General features: G+C 44.7%; 1 protein-coding gene across 11 annotated transcripts in view; it reads left to right on the plus strand.

The window, feature by feature from the left end:
• The window catches only part of LOC138102789 (5'-AMP-activated protein kinase catalytic subunit alpha-1-like), a 124,191-nt gene that overhangs the window by 89,376 nt on the left and 14,361 nt on the right, over positions 1-20,454 (plus strand). For 4 of the 11 annotated variants that reach the window (XM_069000546.1, XM_069000548.1, XM_069000545.1 and 1 more), the window contains 3 exons: positions 304-790; positions 1,193-1,319; positions 7,191-10,229. In XM_069000546.1, coding sequence (XP_068856647.1) covers positions 304-790; positions 1,193-1,319; positions 7,191-7,786 — 1,210 coding nt within the window. In that variant the 3' untranslated portion in view covers positions 7,787-10,229. Of the gene's footprint in view, positions 1-303; positions 791-1,192; positions 1,320-7,190; positions 10,233-10,261; positions 11,679-19,925; positions 20,437-20,454 lie in introns of those variants that run through there. The other 7 variants (XM_069000549.1, XM_069000550.1, XM_069000554.1 and 4 more) reach the window with 5 other exon arrangements.

Raw genomic sequence — 20,454 nt, forward strand, 5'->3', positions numbered from 1 at the left:
CCAAAACCACAACTATTTATATAAAAAGCTGGTTGACTTATACAAAGATATTATTCGTGATCAGGTAGTTGAAACCCTTAGAGGAAAGAGGCATTTTTCAATCTCCTGCAAAATGTCTAGTAAAATCTTGTGTGGGAGATGATTACTTTTCATTATGTACTGTTGTGCTACACAGAAGGGGACTTGGACTGACAACTGTTGATCTTTTTTGTATAGACTAAGAATAATTTTAGTTTTTAAATAATTTAATAATAAAAAGGCTTGCTTTGCATATATATACTCAGATTTTATTTTTACATCTAGAGAACATGAATGGTTTAAGCAGGACCTTCCCAAGTACCTGTTTCCTGAAGACCCATCATATAGTTCTTCCATGATTGATGATGAAGCCTTAAAAGAAGTGTGTGAGAAGTTTGAATGCACTGAAGAAGAAGTGCTAAGTTGTCTATACAGCCAAAATCATCAGGACCCTTTAGTGGTTGCTTATCATCTCATTATAGATAATCGAAGAATAATGAATGAGGCCAAGGACTTCTACTTGGCTACAAGCCCACCGGATTCTTTTATTGATGATCACAATCTGTCTCGACCTCATCCTGAAAGAGTGCCATTCTTAGTAGCTGAAGCACCACGTCCCCGCCATACTCTTGATGAGCTGAATCCACAGAAGTCAAAACACCAAGGTGTAAGAAGAGCAAAGTGGCACTTGGGAATACGGAGTCAGAGTAGACCAAATGATATCATGGCTGAAGTTTGTCGAGCAATTAAACAACTGGATTATGAATGGAAGGTAAAGAATAAAGAGTCTTTACAGCAGACAACAGTAAATTTTTGTTTGAGCTGTGTAATTACATAGCCTTGAAGTATGAAACTGTGTTCTCCTGTGCTGTGGAAAATAGTCTCATGTGCCTGTACTGACTACTTGTGCTTGCTGTGCAGGAAGGGTTTTGGGGGGAAGGCTATTTATGCTGACAGGAATAATCTTGCTAATGTGTTTAATCTTTCTACTGGGGCTCTGGGAATATGTTGAGTGGGGTGTTTGGGGTTTTTTGGTGTGTTTTTGTTGGAAAAAAAAATCTCTGTCAGGTAAACCTGAAATCACTTGATAATACTAGTGAGTTGAAATAAGAAAAACAATGTGCAGAGCTTCTTAAACAGTTCTAGTTACTAAGTCAAATCTCTTGTGTACTAGGTTGTAAATCCATACTATCTGCGTGTTCGAAGCAAGAATCCAGTGACAAGTGCATATTCCAAAATGAGTCTACAGTTATATCAGGTGGATAGCAGGACATACTTACTGGACTTTCGTAGCATTGATGGTATGTAAAGACTTACATAAGTCAATGGACTTGTAAGGGGAATAATTTTAAATGCAAGCATGTTTTAACTTGTTTTAAGTGATGTAAGTGTTGCCCTTTATTAGTTTAGGCCAAGCTAGATCTGCATTAATGTCTCTTTATTCCTTCCTTGTCTAGTGTTCCTATGATCAGATGGTTAGCTGTTTCATTCCTTAAATAATCACTTTTTAGCTATATCAACTCTCAAACCGCTCCATTTTGTGTCTGCACCAGCACTAATATTGCTGGTGCAAAAGGGGAAGGATTGTTGGAGGTGAGTTTTGAATCAACCTAAACTGGTTTTGTAGCCTCACCCCCAAATTTAAACATTAATTTAGATCTGAAGTAAGTATGGGAACATATTTTCCTAGTGAAGATAAAGCTTGGCATTTAGGCATGCAAATTTGACTTTAGCTGTACATTGCTGTACTGCATCTGGCTGAGATGGAGTTAACTTTCTTCATTGTAGCTAGTATGGTACTGTTTTTGATCTGTGACTAAAACAGTGTTCTGGCTATTGCTGAACAGTACTTGCATAGTATCTAGTCTTTCTGTTTTCTCACTGTGGTGCACTCAATGAGTAGGCTGCCAGAAATAGCCAGAGATCTGCCAGGATGAACCACGCTTCTCATAGAGATATGATGGAACTCCGTTTATTCTATTGTCAGACCCATAGTTATACTCTAATTCTCCAAGCACGCATAAGCAAGCTCCATACTATTGGGTTACAGCTACTGTTCACGCAGCCTTTAATAGCAAGTGATTGGTTACAGATTAATATGCACGCGACTAACTAACATAAGTTTTTCTCTTTCTATGGTCAGCATCCCCCTCCCCAACATCCTGTCAACTTGCCACATCAGCATTGCTCCTCTCTTTTTTCTCTAGTCAAGGACAGTTCACTAATATAGCTTGGATTGTGCACGTATACATGTCCCTGTTCACTCAGCCATTTCTCTACAATTCCCCCTTTTTCTTCTTGCACAAGCCAAGCCTGATGAACAACTTTCTCTAAAGCTTTCTGTATGCACCCAAAACCACAACAAATTATTATTGCTACAATTACTAGTGTAGCTAGCAGACGTAATCCTTCTTGAACCAGGTTTCCTAACCACCCTGTCAGACCAAGCAAGGACAGCCACTCAGAGAAGCTGTCTGTATGGATCTGTATCTTTTGAAAAGCATCTTGCAGTTCTGAGAGCTGTCAATGGATACTCTGGGAATGGTCTGACAGGTTCATACAACACATACCTTCAAACTCTTTGCAACCATGGCCGTGAGCTAGCAATAAAAATTCAATCGCAGCTCAATTTTGTAGTACAGCATGTCTAATGCTATCTACATCAGTTAAAAGCTCACTTAACATATGGGAAGTCCTATTAAATTCCTTTTCTGACCAACAGGCCAACTTTTTCAGATTGTTATAGCCATGAGCTGCAGCATCCCCTGGGTTAAAAATAGCCAATGGTATAAATGCACTCAAACTCATAATGTTTACCTTATCATTACAATCTTTATCAAACGTGGAAACACTACGCTGGTATCTATTTTGCATCCTATTTTTCCAACTTTCTGATGCCGTAATGTTTTTTCCATGCTCGTATAGAAGGGGCAAACATAGTTAGCTTTCCCAGGTAGCAAGGACCCCCAATTGGACTATGCAGAATCCCATTCCATGCTCTATCTCCGCATATCAAAAACACTTCAGGAGGTAAAACCTTTCCTCCGGTTGTGTCAATAGACTCAGCTCCTCCCAACATGGCCAGCACGTTCCAGCCTCCAATGGAGTGTCCTGATACGTTCTGTTTCCATGGAAAGGAGGCCATGCCCTGTCGTGCCTGGTAGTCCTCCCGAGGATCTCCAAAGAAGAAAACCCCAGACCCATTGGCATATTGCATTGGAGGCACCACATTGGAACAGTTGGTCCATGGTGTTACGTTAAAAAGCGTACTGGGAAAGAGGGACCCATAAAGCTGTAGCTCTTGAAGAGGCAAGGTTGCATTTTTTGTTAAATTGGCAACAATACGGATTTGCTGCAAGGAGTGCTGATAACTAGACCAACAACCTAAGCACTCGCCCTGGTTTCTTTTGTTTTGCATTTGTTGCTCCACTTCCTCATTGATTTTCCCTATATCTGTCACCCATTTTTGAAATGCGTCCTCAAGTGAGATCCATGGCACGCCAATTAGACGTGCAAAATGGATCTGCTGCCGACCCCATGGCCAGACAGAAGTCCGTCTGGTTCGCCTGGTGAGCCCATGTTGCCCACATGTTTTCTCTTTCTGACACTGAAATTATCACAGCTTTACTCAGGGTGAAAGTACTTGAGAGGAGGAGCCACATGTAGGGCACCATGCCTGGGTTACAGTGGTCTTTTTACTCACTTGCAGACATCTGATGGTTTCCTTCCCTGCCCACACTTCCAAGCTTAGTAAAAATTCGTGTGGATCCCTGAATGAGCTAACTCTAATCTGTTGTGGTGGAATTCTGAGCACAATAGACACACACTGCCTAAAACTTCTTGTCTCAGGCACTTGATAACATTCTCGGCATAAACTACCTCGCTCGTCTACATTCCAAGTTCCCCTAGTAAGCTCTTCCCCACAGCCCCCACAGCACAAGCACAAGCTATTATAACAGCGTAAACAATTTCTACAGCGATTAGCATGCACACTCGGTGACTGTTCCCAGACTCCAAGTGGTCGTCCAAATGTGAGGTTTTCAGCCACCAAGCAAAGGTTCACTTCCCAAAGGTTGGGAACATCTGCTGTACGTGCCACGTCCTGGCTCAAAGTCGGGAGGTGGAGCAGAGGGCTCAATTCGAGCCCATTCCTGTAGTTGCAGGGCTGTCTGGGCCACACCCTTTCGGGACTGAATGGGACCCTGTGGTGGCTCCTGCTTTCGATTGAGCTTTTCTTCCATAGAAGACAGAGCACAATCAAAGTGTTGTTTCATTTGATGCATTGCCTCTACTACTTGATGAGCCCATCTTTCCAATGCTTGTGGGTTCACACAAGATCCTGGGGGATGAGCACATAGCTCATTTGTCAGCTCTGTCATTGGTATGTCATCATCTGGCAGAGGAACAGTCTGTGGCTCCGGCCGAAAAGCAGTCTGTGGCTCCGGCAGAGAAACAGTCTGTGGCAGAGAAACAGTCTATGGTCCGGGATGGATCTCTGCTGGCAGTGGAGGTGGAGGGGGTGGGCAAGCAGGGTAGAGGTGCTGCTGACAAGAAGGACTGCCCGTTGCTCTGCCCATTGACTGGTCAACTGTAACTTCCGTGTTTGCCTTCAGTTTGCTCTGAGGCACGGTGGTGGTAACTTCCTCTTTTGGCTCTGATTGCAAGAGCTCTTTCTCCTGCTCCCGCAGGAGCTCACTGACAGTCTCAAAGTGCTTCTCTGCTTTCTGCCCTTTTATCGCGCTCGGGCTTTTAAACAGTCCACTCAGCCCCCCGCGCTGCGTAGTTCGGGCAGGAGCGACAACCCCAGCCGGTGTTGCAATTGCCTCCACCGCAGCCGCAGCTACTTTTGACTCGGCTTGCATATTTTTCAAGGCATTTATAACAGTTCTCCAGGTGGGCCCTAAGTTTGTAATTTCTTTCCCTTTTCCCTGGATAGTACAGTCCCACAGGTGATCCCCTACTTCCCTCCACTTGGCTGCATCAAAGAGGAGGGAGGGGACTCACAAATGTCCATGCTCCCGCGCCCATAAAATGAGCTTATTTATATCCTTTTCCTTGACCTCCTCCCCTCACTTAGCGAGGATACTGAGGAATAATTTCTGTGCTGCCGCAAACTCTAAATCCATGCTAGCAGGGTATCACGGAGGGAAGGTAGCGACCCTTCTTACCGGCCTGACCGACATCCTTTGACTGACGGTCGACACTCTCCGCCCACAGTATCTCTGTCGCTCGTCATCGTCACCCTTCTTTCGGTGATCAGCGAGCGTATCTTCCTCTGAGGAACGGTCCCCGGTCGGGTGCCAGAAATAGCCAGAGATCTGCCAGGATGAACCACGCTTCTCATAGAGATATGATGGAACTCCGTTTATTCTATTGTCAGACCCATAGTTATACTCTAATTCTCCAAGCACGCATAAGCAAGCTCCATACTATTGGGTTACAGCTACTGTTCACGCAGCCTTTAATAGCAAGTGATTGGTTACAGATTAATATGCACGCGACTAACTAACATAAGTTTTTCTCTTTCTATGGTCAGCATCCCCCTCCCCAACATCCTGTCAACTTGCCACATCAGCATTGCTCCTCTCTTTTTTCTCTAGTCAAGGACAGTTCACTAATATAGCTTGGATTGTGCACGTATATATGTCCCTGTTCACTCAGCCATTTCTCTACAGCTGGGGGTGAATAAGAAGTTGTGAGGGGACATAACCTGAACTGCTGACCTGGCTTGATCAAAGTGATATTTGATGCTATATGATGTCATGCTTAGCAAAAAATCTGAGTGAATGGGAGTTTGGGGAAGGTAGTCATTGTTCGGAGACTGGCTGCATGTTAGTATGCTTATAGGAGGTGGCATGTGGTTGCCTTTGCATCACCTTTTTTTCTTTCTTTCTTCATCTTAGTAAACTGTTTATCTTGATCTATGAGTTTTCTTGCTTTTGTCTTTCCAATTCTCTTCCTCCATTGCACTAAGGGTAGGGTGGAGTGAATGAAGGGCTGGCTGGGGGTTTAGCTGCCAGCCAGGTCCAACCCACTAAGGCTAGGAGCAGACAAAATTTAAGATGGGCATACGCTTGCAGTAAAGAAGTCTTGAAAGCAGTTGGACAGATCTGTAGGAAAAACTTTTATAGAGTGACAGTAACCTAGCATACAACCCTGTTGTGGTTTAAGCCCAGCTGGGAACTAAGCCTCACACAGCTACTCCTTCACTTTCCCCTGGTAGAATGGGGGATGTTACAGCGGGGAATACTGTAACAAGTATATATCAAACCAGGAGTCCCGTGGAAAGGAAATATATCTGGACAGATTCATGGTAGATGTTTCAGAGAGATGTTTATTTCTCCAGCCGCATGGCTGGGGCCCTGCTCAGGAACTGCTGCAGTCACGGGACCCCGGGACCTTTGCTCATCCCGGGGAACACAAACCAACCAATGGGGAACGAGGCTGATCAGGGGCAGGGAAACCCCGTGTCTCCCCCGCAGGGCCCCTCCCCCAGGGCCCCATGGCAGGGTGAGGGACCCCAACATCTCACCCATTTAATTTTAATAAAATGAGAATGAAAACAACTGGATAAACATAACAGAAACAGTTTCAAAACAAAACAAGCCACTCTCCTGAGTCTTTAAATGTCCAAACAGATTCTCTGGAACATCTTACGGCTGACAGAAGGGAGACAGAACTCTCTGAGCATACTTTGTGGGGAAACTGAGGCAGGAGAGGGCTTGATTTCTTCCCTCCCCCTTTTCATCCCCCCATCGGCATCGAAGAGGAATTGTAAGGAAATGGAACTGTATAAGGAAGCCATGGGGTGAAAAACAGATTAGGAATAAACTGGGGATAGGGTAAACTTAGGAAAGGGTTCATATTGGGTATAGGGTAAAAGGGGAAATTAGGCTGCGGGTAGGGAAATTGCTGGGATGGATATTGTTTATAATTTTGTGCATAACGGCTGCCTTTGACAGGAATACCCCCAGGCCCAGTAACATTTGCTGCTTGTAAACCCTTCTTTCCTTGTACTATATCAAATTGTACAATTTCCCCATCTCCTACACTTTGCAGGTAATTTTTAGGGTTATTCCTTTTAATGGCAGTTCTATGGATGAATAAGTCTTCCCCTGTATCATCTCGTGTTATAAATCCATAGTTGTTTTTGACATTGTACCATTTCACAGTTCCTGTGATTTTCATGGCTACAACTTCTCCTATCACGTGCTTGCGTGTTTGTCGTGGGTGCCGGTCCTGCGTGGCCGCCGCATCGCCAACTCTGACGTCTCGGTCGGGTCCCCGCGTTGCGGCTGCTCCGCGCCCTCCGAGCGGCGCTGCTCCGGCGCGTCTCTGGGCTCTGCGCAGCCCAGCCCTGCCATCGTCGCCGGCCTCGTGCCCTGTGAGTGGTTCCGCTCCACAAACTCCACGCTGCTTTGAGAGCGGCCCCGTTTCGGCTCGGCGCTGCACCACGCGGCTTCTCGTGTCGCTGTGGAAACCGCCGCTTCTGCCACAGGGCTCTTCGAGCCGGTCGCTCAGAGCGGCCTGCCACGCCGAGCCCCGGTTCCTGGCTGCTCTTGGCCCACGGCACCCACGGCGCCTGCGGCATCGCTCCCTCACTCGCGGCCGGGTGGCCGGGGATCCCGAGACAGGGATGGGGTCCGCGATGAGGCGCACGCTCCCGAGGGGGCCGGGCGCATCCAGCACAGGCACGTCCGCTGGCACGGCTGCAGTCATGTGCTCCCGGGATGGGGGCCGCGCAGTCTCGGCCACGGGAGAAGTATGATCTTCTGCTTTAGGGGTAATGGGACCATACAAATGCTCCTGAAGAGCTTCACTGATTATAAAGGATCCACGGAGAACTTCTGTCGCTAGTCCATATTCTATTTGATCCCTTAGCTCATCCCTGATCACTTGCCAGAAACACTCCTGACAATATCCAGGAGGTTCGATATCAAAAAGTAAGTCTCGAGAAATATAGGAGAACTTTTTGAAAAGCCAGATAAAGAAATGTTCAAGATCTCCCGGTTCCATTAATTTTTTGTTTTGTTGTTCAAGGATTCCTTTTACTTCTAGATACATTTCATTCTGTGGCTCAGAGAGCCCCATTTCCCACGATTCTTCCATAGTCCAGAGAGAATATCCAAACCAAGATGAGAAGAGAGAGGCCTAGAGTGGTTTTTTACTCACGAGTTTCCTCAGGGATTGGCGTCTTGCCCGCATTCTTCCACCAGTTTGTTACAGCGGGGAATACTGTAACAAGTATATATCAAACCAGGAGTCCCGTGGAAAGGAAATATATCTGGACAGATTCATGGTAGATGTTTCAGAGAGATGTTTATTTCTCCAGCCGCAAGGCTGGGGCCCTGCCGAGGAACTGCCGCAGTCACGGGACCCCGGGACCTTTGCTCATCCCGGGGAACACAAACCAACCAATGGGGAATGAGGCTGACCAGGGGCAGGGAAACCCCGTGTCTCCCCCGCAGGGCCCCTCCCCCAGGGCCCCATGGCAGGGTGAGGGACCCCAACAGGGGAGAGAATCAAAAGGGTAAAAGTGAGAAAACTCATGGGTTGAGATAGAGACAGTTTAATACAGAAAGCAAAAGCCACATGTGCAAGCAAAGCAAAACAAGGAATTTGGTCACTCCTTCCCATGGGCAGGCAGGTGTTCAGCCATTTCCATCATGCATAACAGTTACTTGGGAAGACAAATGCCATCACTCCAAACATCCCCCACTTCCTTCTTCTTCCCTCAGCTTTATATGCTGAGCATGATGTCATATGGTCTGGAATATCCCTTTGGTCAGTTGGGGTCAGCTGTCCCAGCTGTGTTCCCTCCCAACTTCTTGTGCACCCCCAGCCTACTTACTGACAGGGCGGTATGAGAAGCAGAAAAGGCCTTGATGCTGTGCAAGCTCTGCTCAGCAATAACAAAAACATACCTGTATTTTCAATACTGTTTCAGCACAAATCCAAACCATAGCCCCATGCTAGCTACTAGGAAGAAAATTCACTATTCCAGTGAAAACCAGTACAAACTGCAAGTCAGATACCTTCCTGAAAATGGAGGAGCAAATATAGACTGGCCATAATGCTTGTTTAGGAGCATAGTAGACTAATGCAAATTATTTATAGCCAATAGTGTACATGATATGCCTAGGAAAACATGTCATGAAAAAAGGATTTACTGGAATATGGCTGGATTACAGTATAGGATGGCTAAGGCTGAGTCTCGTGACAGTTTAACCTGATCTGACTTGGCAATGCAATTCTTGCCTTGTCCCTTCTAACCATACAAGTGCTTGCTTAGATCTAGTAGTATTTGATACAGGGCATTAATCACTTTCCTGCACTGACCTCTACTGTAGTATAAGACAAATGCTATTCCTGTTGAAGGGAAGGTGACTGCTTAGAGCCATGCAGCTGGGGCAGCTGCAGTCCTGGCCTCAACTCTTGAGGAAATACAAGCCGAGTGCATGGATTTGGCATGTCTCTTCCAATAGTGAAGCTGATCTGACTTTCCCTCCACCACAGCTAACCATTCTCTATCCCTCTTACAAACTGTAGTTTAAGGTAGCTTTGATGTGAAAACCCAATCTCTTCTATGTTCACTAACTTCTCCTAGAAATAACTTTCTGGTGACAGGTGCAAGTCAAAACTAATGTTGAATATTTAAAGTAAGAATAGAGCTACTTCAGCAGAAAATTACCTTCAGTATGAGGTAGAAATACTTTCATCTTAGAAATAAACTGTTGCAGCCCAAATGCATATTAAGGGGGAAAACTTCCAAAAATGAAGGATGTAGATGCTAGCATTTAATGCACCCAATGAATTATAATGAAATACAAATAACAAAGTATGAATAACCAAATAGAAAGCAAATAAAATACTATCAAAAAGCATCTACAAAATGTTCATATTGTTATTTGACTTAACCTTATGATGCTGTTGTGTTTCTGTTTTAAGCTAAATCTATTTAACTATTAGCTGCTGAAACTACTTCATGAAAAATGTGGTGAGTGCTGGTCTAAACTAGATCAGATAGTCCTGGAGCACAGTTCAGAGCACAAGAATAATTTGCATAAGGACATTTAATTCTGTTGCTATATGTATAAGCTTTTTTTTTAATCAACTATATACAGTTGCAAAAGCTGTTTATGTATTAATCAACATTTAAAAAAAAACCAAGATTGGAAGTGTGAAAAGGGGAAGTTTGCTGTTCCTATGATTAATTTTCCTCTTCTCTCCAATTGTCCCCCAGATGAAATTACTGAAGCAAAATCTGGGACTGCAACTCCACAGAGATCAGGTTCTGTAAGCAACTGTAGATCCTGTCAAAAAGATTCAGATGGTGATGCACAGGGAAAATCTGCAGATATATCCCTTACACCATCAGTGACCTCTTTAACTGATTCTTCTAAGGCTGAATTAACTCCAAGACCAGGGAGTCATGCAATAGAATTCTTCGAGATGTGTGCAAATCTTATTAAAATACTTGCACAATAATTTTGAAAGTGGGCTTATTTCTTTTACAGCAATAAGCATGCCTAAATCATAGATGCTTCCAGTTATAATCAAGTTAAATTAACGAAGGTGCTGAAAAAACTAGCCACAGAATGCAATTTTCAGAGGGATTGGAATGATTATAGGCTGTTATGTATATTATTTTGAAGCTGGAGTGAATTCCGATTATCCGCTGTCCAATAGCATAATACAGGTATAGGAAGTCATGTGCCCTTGGGACAGTGTTCATAACACTTTACATTGATTGCACATTAGAATTCAAACATTTAAGTTATGCTGGCCTTCTTGCTTTTTTCCACTGGTAATACATATATCTAACGCACTGTAAGTAAATGTAGTTCAATGACTTAAGAATGACTTGATCATTATCTATAGTTGTGCCTTAGTTGATCAGAATTGTCAGCATCTAACAGTAATGTGCTAAAACTGCTGTTTCTTTCCTCTTATTTGACAGTAAATGATAAAGAATAGTTTAATGCATTATAACATACTACTTTTAATAACAGATAAATTTGATTAAATGCATGCAAATCCAACCAGGTTAAAATATATGTAGGGGCTTTGTAATGCACTAAGGGTGAAATTCTGTGGACTGTAAGTAGAACAATTCAGGCCACAACAGTGGTGAGAGGCTTAATGCTGAGAAGACTTGGCACCCTGTGGGCTGAAACAAAATGTGGGTCTGTAAAGGAGAACTGTCAGCAGGTTCCTGATCTGCACAGTTTTAGTAGCTCAGTGTGGTAGCAGCACAGCAGTTCCCCACTGCTACTGCAGGCTGACAATCCTGTTCCTTATAAACATGTGCATGTAGTTAATAGCACAGCTCTATGGCCTCTTGCATGCTATTCCAGAATCTAAAATTTTCACTTTTAAAAACATGTTAATGCTTTGATACAGCTGTTTATATCATATGCTACCTTGCTATATATTTTATAGAATTCGCATTGCAGTTGAAAATACATATATAGGTTTAAGTTTTTCCAAGCCGGCTTTTTAATTAACTCTGCCTTTTAAATTGTGGCATTAATAGTCCAACTTTTCAGTTGAACATTTAAAACTGATCATGACAGCTTATCGTATAATCATAGAATGGTTTGGGTTGGAAAGGACCTTAAAGATTATCTGCTTCCCACTCCCTGCCATGGCCAGGGACACCTTCCACTAGACTAGGTTACTTGTAACCCCATCCAACCTGGCCTTGAACACTTCCAGGGACGGGGTGTCCACAACCTCTCTGGGCAACCTGTGCCAGGGCCTCACCACACTCATAGAAAAGAACTCCTTCCTAATATCTGATCTAAATCTGCCCTCCATCTTAAGGCCATTCCCCCTTCTCCTATCACTGCATACCCTTGTGAAAAGTCCCTCTCCATGTTTTTTGTCAGATCCTTCAGGTACTGGAAGGCTGCAATTAGGTCACCCCAAAGCCTTCTCTTCTCCAGGCTGAACAGCCCTAAGTCTCTCAGCCTGTCTTCATAGGGAGGTGTTCCAGCCCTCTGATCTTCTTTGTGGCCTCCTCTGGACTTGTTCTAAAAGGTCAATGTCTTTCTTGTGTTGAGGGCCCCAGAGCTGGATGTAGGACTCCAGGTGGGATCTCACAAGAAGAGAGTAGAGGGGCAGAATCACCTCCCTCGACCAGCTGGTCATCCTCCTTTTGATGCAGCCCAGGACATGGTTGGCTTTCTGGGCTGTGAGCACACATTGATGGGTCATATTTGGTCAGTATTGGGACCCGTGTTATTTAATATCTTCATTAATGACACAAAGGGATTGAGTGCAGCCTCAACAAGTTTTCAGATGACACCAAGCTGAATGGTGCAGAAACACACCTGAAGGACAGGGTGCCATCCAGAGGGACCAGGACAAGCTTGAGAAGTGGCCCATGGGAATCTCATGAGGCTTAACAAGACCAAGTGCTGGTGCTGCACCTGGGTTGGGGAAACCCCAAGGATCAATTGAGGCTGGGGGATGAACAGATTGAGAGCAGCTCTGCTGAGAAGGACTTGGGGGTGCTGTTGGATGAGAGACTGGACATGCCTCGGCCATGTGCACTTGCAAACCCAGAAACCTCCTGTGTCCTGGGTTGCATCCAAAGCAGCATGGGCAACGGGCGGGGGGGGAATCTGCCCCTCTCTGGTGAGATCCCACCTGCAGAGCTGTGTCCATCTCTGGGGTCCTCAGCACAGGAAGGACATGGACCTGTTGGAGCAAGTCCAGAGGAGGCCACCAAGATGATTAGATGGACGGAGCACCTCTCCTATGAGGAGAGGCTGAGAGAATTGGGATTGTTCAGCCTGGAAAAGAGAAGGCTTCGGGGTGACCTAATTGCAGCCTTCCAGTACCTGAATGAGCCGACAAAAAACATGGAGAGGGTCTTTTCGCAAGGGTATGCAGTGATAGGAGAAGGGGGAATGGCCTTAAGATGAAGGAGAGCAGGTTTAGATTAGATATTAGGAAGAAGTTCTTTATTATAAGGGTGGTAAGGCACTGGAACAGGTTGCCCAGAGAGGTTGTGGACACCCCATCCCTGGAAGTGTTCAAGGCCAGGTTGGATGGGGTTACAAGTAACCTAGTCTAGTGGAAGGTGTCCCTGCCCATGGCAGGGGGGTTGGAAGTAGATGATCTTTAAGGTCCTTTCTGACCCCAACCATTCTGTGTTTCTATATCGAGCTTCTTGTCCACAACCATTCCCAGTCCTCCCAGGGCTAATTCTTGATCCATTCTATGCCCAGCCTTTACTTGTGCTTGGGATTAAAAAGATTTTTAACAGTAGATTTCTGTTACCAATGTCATAAATCCTACCACAGGTATGGTTTTTGCAGTGTTTTCAGAACAAAATTGAACCTTAAATATTAAGATCTTAGCTAATACTTGCACAAAAACACTTAATCTCTTGTAAACTGGATGTAATTATTCACAGTTCCATTTTCATCTGGCACTAATGTAAACATTGCACAATAAGCTATGTCATAAAACATTTGCATTCAACAATGAGCATTCTCTTCAAAGTCAACTTCATTACCTACTTACTTTTGAAGATTGCTCTCCTGGTTAGAGACTAGAAATAAGGCATTACTATGACCAGTAAAGTCTTGACCCTGAAAATGAATGCGAGTTATTGTCAATGTCTAGCTGAAAAATGCTAGCTACACCTATAAGAATAGTCTAATCCAGGCCAACTGGTTCCAGTTATGAATATGCACAGCACAGAATTTGAACAAACTTAAAGCTGCTTAAGCCCTGGAGCTGCTGTAACTGTGTTCTGAACTGGGAAATTATGTCATCTGCCTAATACATAGGTACATGTTACAACTCCAGTTCTTTATCCTCAAGTGTCACACACCGTCCCTATAATGCAAGGTTGTATTACTGTATCTCAAAGTGGAAGATTTCTCTTAAATAATGGTTTGGGTTTAAACTCCTGAGATTGAGATGTCAACATGAGACCAGCTGCCAATCCTGCTTAAGTGGGGGTTTGTGTTATGTGGGGTCTTTTTAAGTCTTGTAATAAATTATTCTGATGTACTAAATAAATCAGTGTACTCATTTTTGTTACCCTTTTATTTTGAAGTTGGTAAATATTGTACAATATAACAAATGCAGAGGGGTTTTTTTTAAATTGTGGTAATTTCTCATCTGGAATTGGTTTGGAATCACTGAAAGGGTCTCTTGTGTATGTTAAACTAAATATTTGTAAATGGTATCTGGTCCTGGCTTGCAAATTGGTAATGCTGACCACAAGTGCAAGGTGACAAGGTGCAAAAATCTTTTAATTTTTATATATTTCTTGGCACTCATGCATTAAGGCAACCTTGATTATTTTGTCTCAGTATCTGAAAGCTGAAGAGAGTTTTTGGCAGAAGTGTACAGTATGTATAGCTTTATTTAAAGTAAATTCTATTGGTATGATAAATCAGTTTTGATGGACAAAAGTTTCCTGATGGAACAGAGTTGGGGTGGGGTTTGGGTTGTTTTGTTTGTTTGTTGTGGGGATTAGCTTATACAGTGGGGGGGGGGGGGGGGGAAGGGAGAAAGGGAGACTGACAAGCTCTTTGAATCCAGAACAGTTGTCTGTTGTGTAACTTTCCTATGCTTTGTAGATCTTGCTTGTTGAAACTGCTTTCTTCAGATGTTCTTACTGATCTTGCAGATCATGTTTTAGCATCACACTAGTATCTGCCAATAGGTTGTGAAACAAAACTTCACTGAGAAATCTGCCAGGATTGTAAGGAGGCAACTTATGCAAATGTACCAATTGGTCTATATTCCCACTGGAGTATGTTGAATTATCTTGTCTTTGTATTGTAAAATTTTTAAAAATGTGGATAAACATGATTGACCATATACATTATAACTCACTAGGTAATGGATAAAAATTTCATCCTGATGGTGCAATATTTTTTTTTTAAATACAGGGCTGTTTTGATATGAGTGTTTAATACAAACTTGGAAATAAACTATATTTTACCAGTTGATTACTATTATAAGATATAAAGTCCATTTTGTTAACAAAGATGTGCCTAGTACTTGTGTTGTGGGTTGGTTTGTTTGGATTTTTGGTTTTTTGGGTTTTTTTTACAAAGCTGAATGATTCAAATGCTTGTTTATAACATAATAAGCCATCAATGCACCTGGCTTCTTGTTTCCTGCCACCTCCCTGTTGGTTGTGCTGGGCCTTGTTCCCAGCTAGAGTAACCTTCCTGTTGGAAGCATCTGTCCTGAGGACACTTTGCTGGCTGTGGAGTGGCTGTGGGGGGAAGCTTCCCCATAGGCGGCCAGTCAGAAGGCATTTAGGATGGTGCAGCAGGAGGTCTGTGTGACTATCTTGGTTTTGAGACAATTTTAGGAGGAAAACGCTGTGGAATGAACGTTTCCTCTAAAGAAAAGAAGTTTCGGCACTCCCCTCCCACCGATAGGAAAGGAATTTCTTGGATGAAAGTGAAAAAAACCCTGTTTATTTAACAAATAAAGTGCCCGCAGAGCACAGGAAAAAAGGAATAACTGTTAAATATTAAACCTCCTCGCTGCGGAGAAAGCTGGTGGATTTAGAGTTCTTTCTTTAGCTGGCTCGGCTTCTCCCAAGGTCTGGAGCCGGGATGCAGTGTCCCGTGGCCTCCCCGCCAGTCTGTGGCATCCGGCTCCCACTGATGGTGTGGTTCTCAGATCAAAGCTAAGCCAAACAGTTCCAGAAGAAGCCACAGAAGTCACCAGAGGATTGCTACAGAAGTCACCAGAGGATTGCTATATGCAGTCCCGGGTAAACTTCTTGCCTCAGCTAACAAAACCAAGCTAGCTAAAAGCAAAAATGTAACTAACTCCCCACTGCAAGGCCAAGCACCCCAGGGGAGTAAACACAAACGGCGTGGAAGAATTCCCCCAGATCCCCCTCTCCCCCTGGACCCAGTTTAAAGCTATGGGACCCATTTCTGGGCATAAAGCAGATGATAGGGGAATACAGTATTAACAAAAAATCACCCCAAGACAGTGGCCATTGCAGCTCATAGTGGTTTTGTTCTAAAAGTAGGGTTCATTCACCCGGTGTGCAAGAAGCCAATCTAGACACAGAGCTGAGTTTTTTGTTTATTACATGTCAGTGCAGAGATGGGTGGTGAATCCACAAAGCTGACTCACCCTCAGTATGCCAGCTCTCTGTATTTATACACTTCCGACAGTGAAAAATCAACATTTCCCATATGTAAAACAACCTAAAGCCATTGACTTCACCTTCCTTCATCTCTGTCTAAAGATCCAGCACACAAGTATTTTAGAGTGCTTGCTCTGGGGAAGGAGCTTATGTGAGTAAGGGACAATTAAAGCTGATGGGTGGGTATTTTAATTTCATATATTAATGACTAAAGGTTAACACAAAGTTCAAAAAAAATTCTTTGGCTTTATCAGCAGCTTATTACTATGTTATCTCCTTGTTGATTGCATTTATGGTATAATCCTGCTCTTGCTTCTCAGATTCTCCTAGTTTCAGGTAGCTATCTACAGAGATAAAAGTATATTATGTATACAACACATCCCCCCTTTGAGACTTGTTTAAAAATACTTCTTTTTCTTCAAGTCTCACTTTCATGCCATTTCTTTAGCATAGTTCATTTTGTTGCTTCCCTTTCTTGCCATTCATTATCTGCTAAAAAGTTTTGCTTAGTTCTTATGAGATGTTTGGCTAATTGTCATTCCCAAAAATCCTGTCTAGCTTTTATAATATATAAAATATATATATATATAAATATATATATATTATTATATATATTAAAATTTATAAAATATAAATATATAAATGTCATGGGTTAGCAAGCATAGTCCCGGAAGTGATGTTCTTGCAAAGGGGTGCTTACAGCTTCCTCTGTGACCTGACAGAACCTATCAGCTGGCCAGTTTGAATACGGACAATTCTTTAAGCCACCTAAAATTGTGACTGCCTCTGTGATACACACTTAAGAATAGACACCCCCCCCCCCCAGCCCTCTCTCATTTCCAGTGCTGGGACAGGTGGCTGCAGGCCCCATGCGGGGGGCCAGCGGGCCCAGCCCAGGCCCTGCTCTGGCCAGGCTGGGCCAGGCCACAGCAATCCTGGAGCCGATGGGCCCTGTTCCACCCACAGAACCGCCCCCATGGCCTTGCTGTGGGCAGACGGAGCGGCCTGGCTTCAACTCCCCCCCCCCAGTGCGGCCAAGATTCAGCTGAAGCTGCACTGCTGTCTGGCAAAAGATCATGTGACCAACAGCGATGAGCGAAATTCCAGCTGCAAGGTCTAGGTGAGATTAACCCTTTTAGTGCTGTGAAGAGCTGAAAACCTGAGGGAGAAGAAAGAGGAGATGCTTAAAGCTGAAGTTCTGTTGTAAAGCTATGATGTATCAGAATACCTGTATCAGAGTACCCATTGTAATTTCATGAAGGCATGGGGGGTGGAGTGTTCAACTTGTACTTGTGAGCAAAAGCACCTGTGCTGAGATAGGCAGATGCTGACGCAGCTGTAATTTCATGAGAAATTTGAACAGGGAGAGATGGAAGCGATGAGGACTTTTGCTCTGTGTTGGGGTGACCTTATGATGTGTATCCCATATCGCTGCCTATGTCCAGAAATTAATTCCTGTGCCTTTCTATGCCTCTAAACTGAGCCTGAGAGGGGGAAGGAAAAAAACTGAGCAAAACTTTTTCAAAGCAGTTTGCAGCGTGTTCAAGGTCACACACAAATAGCAATTTGTTTCCCAGCTGTGGTAGGGGAGGGAGGAAGCACCCAGCTGGCTGCTCTTAGGACAGTTTTTTTGGCCAGTGGTTCAGCTGCTTTGTTCTCCAGAGAGAGACTGAGATTTGAATTTTTCCTTCCCTGGAATTTCAGATTTTCTCCCTTTTCTACTGGACTGCTTGATTGCTTTAACATCAGAGCACATCAGGAGGACTTTCCACCAGGCACAGAGGGCCTGGCCCTGGGCCAAGCCCCAGCTCCGAGGAGACCAAAGGGAGGACTCTAACACTTTCCCAGGTTTTTCCTCCACAGGGAGAGATTTTATTATTTAGCATTATTTTCCTTTCCTGTGTGTTTGTTAAATAAATAGTTTTATCTCCTTCACTTTCCTTCGAAGAAAATTCATTTTTTCCCGAACCTGGTGGGGGAGGGGTGGTTGTGCCTTCTCTCAGAGGATATATTTCTAAATTTGGCCAAACCAGAACATGCTCCAAATGGGAAAGGAGAAAACCTCAGTTCCTAGAGATGCTCCCAGAGATAGTCCTAAAGATGAAGATGAGGAAGACCCTTTGCCCCCAGGGAAGGAGAAGGGCTTCTGTTCTTAGAGATGAAATGCTCCCAGAGATGGGTGAAGAGAATTTTTGTTTCTGAACGGCTCAACCTTAAAGTTGTACCCCAAAAACTTCAAGAGTGGACCCTCAAAAGCAGTTGTGGGAAAAGCTGCAAGTCCTGGGAAGGGACTCCCATGCGAGCAGAGAACCAAGCCAGGTAGCTGTCTCGTTGTGATAATGCTTTCATAGCATGGGCAAGAGAGACTCCTCTTCCTAAATGGACTGAACAAGGTTATTATGGAAGTGGCAAACAGACTGAACATCTCAAGGGTTGTCTTTTTACATCGTCACTGGGACAAGGGAGAAAGGTGGGGGGAGGAGAAGTGTTCTGTTACAGTGGAGATTACTGTAACACACCTATATCAAACCAGGAGTCCCATGGAAAAGAAATATATATGGACAGATTCTTGGTTGATGTTTCAGAGATGTTTATTTCCCCAGCCGCATGGCCGGAGTTCTGCCGACGAACTGTTACAGTCACGGGACCCGAGGGTCCTTGCCCGCGCAGGGGAACACAAAGCAACCAATGGGGAACGAGGCTGACCAGGGGCTAGGGAAACCCCGTGCCTCCCCTCAGGGCCCCTCTCCCAGGGCTACATGGCGGGGGGAGGAGACCCCAACATCTCACCCGTTTTATTTTAATAAAAGGAGAATGAAAACAACTGGAAAAACATAACAAGAACAGTTTCAAAACAAAACAAGCCACCCTCCTGAGTCTTTAAATGTCCAAACAGATTCTGTGGAACATCTTAGGGCTGACAGAAGGGAGACAGAACTCTCTGAGCATGCTTTGTGGGGAAACTGAGGCAGGAGAGGGTTTAATTTTTTCCCTCCCCCTTTTCATCCCCCCCTTGGCATCGGAGAGGAATTGTAGAGAAAGGGAATTGTATAAGGAAGCCATGGGGTGAAAAACGGATTAGGAATAAACTGGGGATTGGGTAAACTTAGGAAAGGGTTCATATTGGGTATAGGGTAAAAGGGGAAATTAGGCTGTGGGTAGGGAAGCTGCTGGGATGGATATTGTTTATAATTTTGTGCATAATGGCTGCCTTTGACTGGATTACCTCCAGGCCCAGTAACATTCGCTGCTTGTAAACCCTTCTTTCCTTGTACTATATCAAATTGTACAACTTCCCCATCTCCTACACTTTGCAGGTAATTTTTAGGGTTATTCCTTTTAATAGCAGTTCTATGGATGACTAAATCTTCCCCTGTATCATCTCGTGTTATAAATCCATAGTTGTTTTTTACATTGTACCATTTCACAGTTCCTGTGACTTTCGTTGCTAGAACTTCTCCTATCACGTGCTTGCGTGTTTGTCGTGGCTGCTGGTCCCGTGTGGCTGCTGCCTTGCTGACTGCGACCTCTCGGCCAGGCCCCGGCATTGCAGCTGCTCTGCACCCTCTGAGGGGCGCTGCTCTGGCGCGTCTGGGCTCTGCGCGGCCCCGCGCTGCCATCGTCGCCAGCCCCATGCCCTGTGAGTGGTTCCGCTCCGCCAATTCCACGCTGCTTTGAGAGTGGCCCCGTTTTGGCTCTGCGCTGTGCTGCACAGCTTCTCGTGTCGCTGTGGAAACCGCTGCTTCTCTCTCCACAGGGCTCTTCGAGCCGTATGCTCAGAGCGGGCTTCCACGCTGACCCCTGGTTCCTGGCTGCTCGTGGGGGCTGCCTCTCTGCTGCACGTGGCCCACGGCACCCGAGGCGCCTGCGGCGTCGCTCCCTCCCTCGCAGTCGCGCGGCCAGGGACCCCGAGACAGGGATGGGGTCTGCGATAAGGCGCGCGCTCCCGAGGGGGCCAGGAGCATCCAGCGCAGGCACCTCCACTGGCACGGCTGCAGTCATGCGCTCCTGGGATGGCGGCCGCGCAGCCTCGGCCGCGGGACTATGGCCATCCTCTGCTCTGGGGGTAATAGGACTGTATAAATGCTCCTGAATAGCTTCATTGACCACGAGGGATCCACGCAAGGGTTCAATCACTAATGCATGTTCTGTTTGATCCTTCATCTCCAACAAGATCTCGTGCCAAAAACACCCGTGACAAGCCAGAGGAACTCCAGGAGGACTAATATCAAAAAGTAAATCTCGAGAAATATAGAAGAAATTTTTGAAAAGCCAGTTAAAAAAAT

This window comes from Aphelocoma coerulescens, assembly GCF_041296385.1.
Source record: "Aphelocoma coerulescens isolate FSJ_1873_10779 chromosome W unlocalized genomic scaffold, UR_Acoe_1.0 ChrW_unloc_scaf_1, whole genome shotgun sequence".
Taxonomy (NCBI): Eukaryota; Metazoa; Chordata; class Aves; order Passeriformes; family Corvidae; genus Aphelocoma; species Aphelocoma coerulescens.